Source organism: Sinocyclocheilus anshuiensis, unplaced genomic scaffold, assembly GCF_001515605.1.
Source record: "Sinocyclocheilus anshuiensis isolate Anshui unplaced genomic scaffold, SAMN03320099.WGS_v1.1 scaffold785, whole genome shotgun sequence".
In the NCBI taxonomy this organism is placed as follows: domain Eukaryota; kingdom Metazoa; phylum Chordata; class Actinopteri; order Cypriniformes; family Cyprinidae; genus Sinocyclocheilus; species Sinocyclocheilus anshuiensis.
In genome coordinates this window covers 343854-352818 of record NW_015536502.1, presented here as the reverse complement: position 1 = coordinate 352818, position 8965 = coordinate 343854, and the positions used below count along the sequence as shown (strand labels likewise).

The following is an 8965-nucleotide window of genomic DNA, read 5'->3' as shown; positions in this document are numbered from 1 at the left end:
ATACAACAAAATCTATTGATGTTAAAGCTTAAAACAAGAAAAACTGAAATTCCAATGTGGTTAAAAAAAAGCATATTCTCTGAAAACAAGTAGATTTATCTTGCTTTAGCGAATGCTGCGATATTTGTACAAGGCAAAAATACAGATTCAGTGTTTGTTTTGTTTTTGCTTGTTTTTGGTCAAAAAGGACTAAGTTCATAAGTTTTATCTTAAAGAAGGATTTTATGAACAATATTAGGGTTTAACAATTCAGTCAATAATAATATAATCTACCTACACATAACTTAAGAGTCAAAACATAACTTTAAAATTAAATATGTGGATACAATTCAGTACAAAAATAAAAGCAGTAAAATGTCTCAATACATAAAATTATTTTCAAACAGTTCAATGCTACAAACACAGTTACAGTTTTGTAACGGCAACACGCATATATAAACATGAGAAACAACATTAGTTGGCCAAGTCTTTCTCTCCATTTATTAAAAGGCCATTTTCTGAGTCCACTCTGGGGTTCCAACATGTTAACTTTGTTGTAGTGTTGATCCTGAATATAGTGAAGGTCCTCCTTTACGACTGCAGTGGAACTTATTTAAGTGAGAGGCTTATTTCTATGTATTGATATGTTCAGCATTGCATTGCATGTACTGGTTATTTAAAGAAATAGGAGACTAAAAAGTGGCAAGATGTTCTGTGAGGTATACCTGTCAAGATTTTTAGGTAAACTGCTGTAGTTTAGTCACCATTGTCACTCAAACATTCATGAAAGGTACCTTTGGTAAAACTGGATGGTCTTAATATTCTTCCAGTTGTCTTGAAGTTACACAAAACACTGGCTGAAAAAACATTCAGACATTTTCCATTTGTCCATGAGGAACCTCTTTAGCATACAGGTCGGCTAAAGTTAGCAAGGTCACGGGTCCACATATAGACCATGTGTCACGTCGGCTAAGCATGGCTCGAGCATAGTCATCAGTACATGTGCAAATTATGACCTTTAATTAATAGCTCCCCGACACTATCAAGAACTTGTCTCCATGGATAGCGAGTTGCGAGGATATAGTCCACGTGATCTCCATGGCTATTATCAAAGACGGTTTGTTTTCCTGTATAATAAGGCATTTTAGAGAACTGCACAATTGAATCTGTGTACGAGGGACCAAATGCCCGACACCTTTTGTTGTTTGAACATCCCGCTTTGAGTCCAGCTGTACTTTAACTTTCCTGATCCAAGCCAAGCAGCAGTCTGGAAAATGTGAAATCTTCCACAGTGTGCTGTTGTTGTTAAATGTTCTGCCTGCCAGGAGCGACGTGCTATGATTTATCTCCTTGAAGAACCTGAAAGCAGACAATATTACAGTAATCAGATAAACGCCCACAGAACATGAAAGGCGTCAAATAGCCATTCAAAAACAATCTGAGGCCATGGTTTTGGCACAGATAGTGATGGCTAAAAATGATAGTTAAAAAGTCTTTGCATATTTGCGGTTTAGAGATTTGGATATTCTTAGTGAAATTGCTATGGGTTTATCTCTTGTTGGTCTTGTCATGACGTAGCAGCGGGTCATCCAATGTGAAGTCAGATCTTTCCAGATGCTGACAAGCATTTGGGTCATGTTTTTTCATATAACACAGACCACAACACACTAGGGACGCATGAAAGAAGTTGGGTATATTCTCTCCAGTGAAGGACTATCCCTGTCATTTCCAAAACAAGATTACTGTGGAATCTGACAAATGTGAGCTCCGAACTGAATACATATGTTGAATGATACTCGGCGTGCAGAACTTCATTACTCGAGTTTATTTAAATAGTCCGGTTTACTACGATGGTTAAAGTTACCTGAAATCATACGAGTCGCCTCATGTTATTTACTTCTGTGGTTACCGAGCAAAACACAGGAAACTCAGTACAATAACACCAGCAGCACTTTAATTCAATTAACCCGGGCAACTCCAATAACTCAAGGGCTTGGATCCAGTCTCACAGAGTTATGAGAGCAAATACTCCTGGCATAACAGTTGAAGAAACTAAAGCTGAAGAAAACCAGACACCTAAATGGTGATTAATGTAGAATGCGAATCAAAAGCTCCTTACCTACCTGGTTGCGGGTTTTGTGAGATTTCTGCAGCCAGACCCGCCACTGATCATAAAGTTTGATACTCATACCGCTGCAACCATAGGCGTGTTTGCGCACCCAGCCAAAGAACTGCTTCAAATCTCGCCGCAACGTGGAGTTCTGCTGCCCCACCTTCGAGTCACATGACCCTGTCTGCAGCCGCTCTGCGGGGCGAAAGACAAAAATCAACACGTGTCCATCCAGGGAGACAAGCGCCTATCGTACACGCATCAAGCTTATCACAGATACAGAGCGCAGTTTACACAGCCAACCAAACACAAGTTGGGATAAAAATAAATCCTTTTTCCATTTTAAATAAACAACAGGTTTCTGAGCTCCAGATGTGGGCCGCTCCAGAAGACTTAATGTGCAGAGGAGTTAATCTGTTAATCTTCAGAAACAATCGTTTGAAAAAATATATCCAACACTCCCCCGTGGCTCTCTGGCAAGCCACAAAATGGGGAGATGTATGACTAAATTAATGCGTTGCATCTGCTAGTTGGTGTCTGCTGTACTGAGCATCGTCTTCGAAATATGTATCTGATTATAGGATGGACTGCACGACACATTCAAATTGTGAAAATATGATGAAGGACAGCGAAAGCAACGTCTCAATCCAACTATCCCTGCTACCATTTAACTAGTGTTGCTGGTTATATTTATTTATTTTCTATGCTGCTTTTGGCCTTTCTGTCATCTTTAATAATAAAAAGGCAGGAAATAACTAGGAGACGGATTTATATGTAAGACGAGCTGGAATCAAATTCATGTCTCCCACATGAGACCTGTTGCGCAAAGACTGCTAGGCTATGAGTCTACAAGTCCAAGTTTAAAATAATTATAATTTCATGAACTGCATGAATGGATATTCAAATGTAATGGCAGACTTTACTTGTTAGCTTTAGTTAATACAAATCTAACTGTTCATTGTTCATTTCATGTTATGTCCATTAAAATATATTATCAGATACAACTTTAATAATGTTAAAATTAATAAATGTTTAAATTATTATAAAATTAAAAGTTTAGAAGTATTTTCCATTGTTCACTAATATAGTTAACTAAGGTTTTAATAATAATTAACTAAATAACCATTACTTTCACCAAGTAATATGATTCATTAACTTAACATTTTGGCTTTTTGTGGTTGCCAAGCATGCAAAAAATTGGCACATTATCAGAATTTGTGATCATTTGTGTGCATTTACATTTATCTGCATTTTACAGTGGCTTTGAACATGGATCATCCAGTCAAAATCTGTTTTATAATCAATCAACAAAAGTCACATTTTGGATGTTATTTTTTTAGTTCAAAATTCAGAAATAGTATTCTCTAAATATGAATATAAACTATGCAACCTTACGAAAAAAAGCAAAGTGATATCACTGTACTTTGATATTTACCATGGTATTTACAAGGTAAACACCATGGTATTAGCATGGTAAACTTCCAAAAAATTGTTTCTGCTAAGTACCTTCTTTTGCAAGGATCTCTTGAATGAAATTTCTCTTACCACTGTGTGGTGTTGAGGCTGCAGTTGGATGACTCCAGTCACTCCAAATGCCAGCTTTCCTAGATCCCAGAATCCCTACCGGATTACAGCGCACCTGCACGAAATACACCGTGCCTGGCCGCAACCCTGCCAGCCTGCAGGAAGTCTGGTTCCCAACATCATCCACCACCTGCCACCAGAAAGACACCCAAAACAGTCTGTTACATCAAACACCTACAGTGGCCACATATCACACACACACCGTTACCCTGACGGGCATATTTAATGTTCTCTATAAGAAGGAAAAAAAGCCATTCGCTTTCAAAATCCTTAAGCAAGTTCAAACAAGCTCATCTACAAAGACGTAGAACAAAGAAATTTCCCCCCTTTTGTGCTCCTAGGGGATATACCAACATATATCAGAGACAAAGACAGGAGATAAATAACAGGGACACACACATAAATAATTGGCCTGCCTTCTGGCTCTACATATACTCAGAGAGCACTAACACTACCCTGAGAGAAAATCTGTTATCTACTACTTATTACAGATTAAGTAATTGCACGAGTGCAGACAGCATCATCAACATGTAGACAAGGCCATGCCAGCCTCAGTGCTTCCTCCTTCCTGTGTGTTAAAGCAGAGGTATATGGGATTCGAATGCAGGAATGTCGAAACGGCCTGGGCCCCCTGTAATTATTTACAATCCCGGTACCCCTGAATCAGTCCCTTTCCACGGTCCATTTCCAGAGTCACATTTCAAAAACTACAAACACGGTTAATATGCATGGCTCTGTAATCCGAGGACCTTCATTACTATTGGAACGTGATGAGTGGCAGAATGTTAACATCATCAGGTTGCCGTGTAACAGGCATGCTGGGTAATTATTTCCCTTCGCACAGGCTATGTAAGCAATCTGTGGGGTTGAGAACGGCCCAGGCGATAATACAACCCTCTAAACGCGCTTTGAAAACAACAGATCATCTTCTGTGATGTGCTTTTGATGGTCACTGTCATATTTTGACTTTGTTAACTATGTAGGACTGTGCAACTGACAGCACAATGATGGGTAAGGGAAAAAAAATGATGTAACCCAACCCTGCCCAGCTTCAGAAGGAAACCTGCCAACTGATTGGATCCATATGAGCGAAATGGGGACAGCGAAAGCTTAAGTTTATTTGAAGCCCTAAAGTTTAGCCGGACTCTTCCGTGGCCAGAGGACTGGAAACCATGTGCTGTTCTGCTACAGCTGGAAATGACGTTTCGGACAAGTAATACAAACACCCCAAATTCTACTGAAACATGGCTGTTATCTTTTGAACCGCTCTAATTAATCATTGCGCCACTCTGCAAATGCTTTAAAATTGAGAAACTGACACTAACTCACAAGCATACACAGTTTGCATTACAAAAACAAGTGGGGGTGGAAGTGGGAAGATGGTAATATTAATCAGGATAATGGGCAGAGAGCCGATGACGTGTGCTCATTGATCGAGAGTGCTACTGTACCTTCCAGTCACTGCTTTCCTCCAGTCTGTATCTGATCTGGTATTTGGCCTGAAAGAGGAAGTCTTTTAGTGCAGGCGGTGTCCCCCAGTGCACGGTCAGCTGGTCCTCCAGGTCGCCCACTCGGCTCACAGTCACGTCAGTCGGTGGGTCTGTCGTCACTGAGAGGAAACGACACAAACAACATGTGATAAGGTTGGAGTAGCTGCAACAAAAGACCTCATTGTAACTTATTCTTGAAATCCTGAACTGGAATTTGAAGACACTGAAAAGTAGTTTATTGAACTGCAGTTCGACACGAGTTTTAGAAAATGAAGTTTTCTTCCACCCTGATCCACAAACAATTTCTTAAATATTATGAAATATCTATCTATCTATCATCCATCCATCCATTACTGAAATTCTTTTGAATTTGTATTCAGTTTCATTACTTCTTTACATTGAAATTACAATTAAAATTCTGCATCTTATGAATTTTAGCTCTGTATGAAATAAAGTGGTTCAAATAGTGTCACGCCTCAATTCTTGAACTGGAATTTGAATTGGAATGACTGGGAAAGGAATTTATTGATCAGCAATTCAAATGAAGAAATTAAGTTTTTTTTTTTCACCCTGTTCCACAAATGTTAATTTATTAAATATTATAAAATATATAAACTAAGTACGTCTATCTATCTATCTATCTATCTATCTATCTATTCTGCATCTTGTTCATGAATTTCAGCTCTGTATGAAATAAATTGGTTTAAATAGTGTCAAGTCAGTCTCCACAAATAATAGTACAGAATAGATATGGTCATCACAATTTATGTCTGTCTAAAATTACTGATTATTTTAATATATGTGACCCTGGAGCACAAAACCAGTCTTAAGTCGCTTAGGTATATTTTTAGCAATAGCCAAAAAAACATCGTATGGGTCAAAATTATCGATTTTTCTTTTATGCCAAAAATCATTAGGATATTAAGTAAAGATCATGTTCCATGAAGGTATTTTGTAAATTTCCTACCGTAAATATATAAAAACTTAATTTTTGATTAGGAATATGCATTGCTAAAAACTTTATTTGGACAAATTTAAAGGCGATTTTCTCAGTATTTAGATTTTTTTGCACCCTCAGATTCCAGATATTCAAATAGCTGTATCTCGGCCAAATATTGTCCTATCATAACAAACCATACATCAATGGAAAGCTTACTTATGATGTATAAAACTCAATTTCAAAAAAATTGACCCTTATGACTGGTTTTGTGGTCCAGGGTCACATATTGTTCTGATCTCGTGGATATCTAGTTCACTCGCTACAAATTTGTATCAAGTCTGTTTTTACCAAAAACTAAAGTTTTGTAAAACTAGCCAATCACACACTTTTGCCATTTTTTTGTGTGCAATATTCACCAGCTGATCAGGGAACGAACTTTGGGCGGTCTGCAAGCCGAGACTAGAGACTTTTGATCTTGTGATTCAACTAAGATGAAATAAAGCCTTCCCGATATTCTAGCTCACTTAATGTTCTGTATTTTTCTGCTTTGCCTGCATTTTGTTCAAGCTGCTATAAAATGATATAGCACTGATAGTGCTTCAACTTCCAAGTAATTGTAGTTTGCTTGGATCTCAAAGCTGTTGTTTAATTAACTGGTAACTTAGATGAGCATTGTCTCTGTTGCTAAGGAGGTGGAGGCACTAGGTGTGGTGGCTGTGTCATAACTATGGCATGTTTCGAGGAGCCCCCACCTTCCTCTTAATGCACTTTCCATTCAAAATCACCCTGCCTCCCCCTTCAGGTGCAGTTACACTGATTTACACTCACAGGATGTAAAAGTTTATAACCTTTCTCATTTCCTTTTTAAGGATGGGGGGCTTTAGAGCGTGTTCAGGATATTTTATTTTAATTGCAAATACTTTCTAATGTCTTGCCAAGACAAAATGCCCCCCGACTTAAGTCCTAACAATACTAATTCATTTTTATGAAGATGTTTGTTGTATAAAACGTATGTTTGAAGAGATTATGTGCAAGCTTGGCCTGCACTCAAAGCACATAAGATCTTAAGACTTCAACAAAACAGACTTCACCCTATTCCAGTCACATTGCTAAACAGTAGCCCCAGGCAGGTCATGGTACTGGGATTAGTGAAAAACTTCGTAAAAATTCCTTTCGTCTGTAAAGGAAGGCTTTGCAGCTATGTGCGAGTAGGTGGGTAGATACTGTATGAGGCAAAGGGATACTGACGCTGCGATGGACCGCTGCGATTCGTCACGCCTCCACCCAGTTTTACAAGGAGTGGCGCTCTCACGTCGCTCGTGGTCTCCTCGTATTGTGTGCTGCCCATGAGGAGAACACCTGGGGCTGGGGTCAAAAGTCATGCACACTCACCCACGTCTAAGATATCCAAGTAGATGACGTCAGATGTTGCAGTTCCGAGTTGGTTGGAGGCCTCCACCCATATCTCGTAGGGTGTGAAGAGGGCGAGGTCGCGGGGGATGTAGCATGTGTACGGCTCTCCAGCGCTGTAGTCCTCACACTCCTTTTCTCGTCCATACCACCTATAGGTGCGCAAACATGGTTTATTTTCTGAGGCGTACAGACAACTGCGTGGACACAATACGTTTGAAGTGATACGTCTGTAATCTATTGCGGGTTCCCTATATGGAGGCTTTTAATGTTAAGAGCCAATGGACAAGCCAATCATATAGCCTCAAATGTGGGAATGATTCCTTAATTATGGCTTATTCCTTCTGGTATGGGCATGTGGATGTGAAAATTGCTGTGTGGAATCTGCATTCCATCTGCTCATTTGGCATGAAAGCCAATTATTCATTAAAAAACCTAAAAAATAAATATAAAAATAACATATAAAATGCAAAAGACAATACTAAAGCACACAAAAAATGTTTAGACTAATTTTAAGTATTTAGAAGAAATTTTTTATAGGATTTTCCCTGTCACAAAAAAAAAAAGTGTATGGCATCTGCCCATTACATTAAGCTGAAAATATATATTCTATATATTTTTAAAATATGTTATATTATATAATAATATAATATAATAATTAATTATATAAATAATAATAAATAATAATACAAACATATACCAAGAATACATTAAACTGATTCAAAATGACAGAAACAATGTCACCAGTTTTTTTACATTCTATTTATCAAAAAATAAAAAATGTATAAGCAGCACAACCATTTTCAACCGTTTTATATTTAAAAATTATATAAAATATTACATATAAAAAATAGTATTTTTAAAATGAATGATTTGTGAATGATCATGTGATATGAGTACATTTTTAAATCCATAAAAAAGTTTTTTTTTGTAAGAACATGACATATACAAACAAGATAAGGCGTGAATTTGGGAAGAGGCATTGACATGAGTGTGAATGACCTGTGGCACTGACCTGAGCTTATATTTGAGTGTGTATTTTGTCTTGATGAAGGTTTCCCCCTGGCCCCCAGGGGCCCATCTACAGGTGAGGTCTTTAGTGTTCCTGGACCAGCAGGTAAGAGTCACGGGTTTCTCAGGAGGCACTAAAAAACAGACAAGGACAATGAGTTTTCACTTAGCTGTCAAAGTGAGTTAGTGGAAAGTGACTCATGCCTCTCATTACACCTCATTAAAGGTACATGCTGTAAATGCTGGTAAAAACAGAGGTAGTACAGAAAATCTGTCAAAAATAGTTGCTTGTTTTGAAGTCAACATGAAACAGCGTATGAAATACAAAAAATAATAATTACAAAAATGAAGGAAGAGACTAGATTTTATTAAACTGAAAATATATATTTGTATTTTATTTGAATATTATATATATATATATATATATATATATATAATATC

The 8965-nt window shown here is 37.7% G+C and overlaps 1 protein-coding gene across 2 annotated transcripts in view; it reads right to left on the bottom strand.

The window, feature by feature from the left end:
- Nucleotides 1-241: 241 nt before the first annotated feature.
- LOC107690059 (cytokine receptor-like factor 1) overlaps nucleotides 242-8965 on the bottom strand; it is a 19418-nt gene continuing 10694 nt past the window's right edge. Inside the window, exons 4-9 of one of the 2 annotated variants that reach the window (XM_016488301.1) lie at nucleotides 8529-8658; nucleotides 7496-7665; nucleotides 5125-5282; nucleotides 3635-3803; nucleotides 2099-2284; nucleotides 242-1338 (exon numbers count right to left, since the gene is read on the bottom strand). In XM_016488301.1, the coding sequence (XP_016343787.1) occupies nucleotides 1322-1338; nucleotides 2099-2284; nucleotides 3635-3803; nucleotides 5125-5282; nucleotides 7496-7665; nucleotides 8529-8658 (830 nt within the window). In that variant the 3' untranslated portion in view covers nucleotides 242-1321. The remainder of the gene's footprint in view (nucleotides 1339-2098; nucleotides 2285-3634; nucleotides 3804-5124; nucleotides 5283-7495; nucleotides 7666-8528; nucleotides 8659-8965) is intronic. The other variant, XM_016488292.1, reaches the window with a different exon arrangement.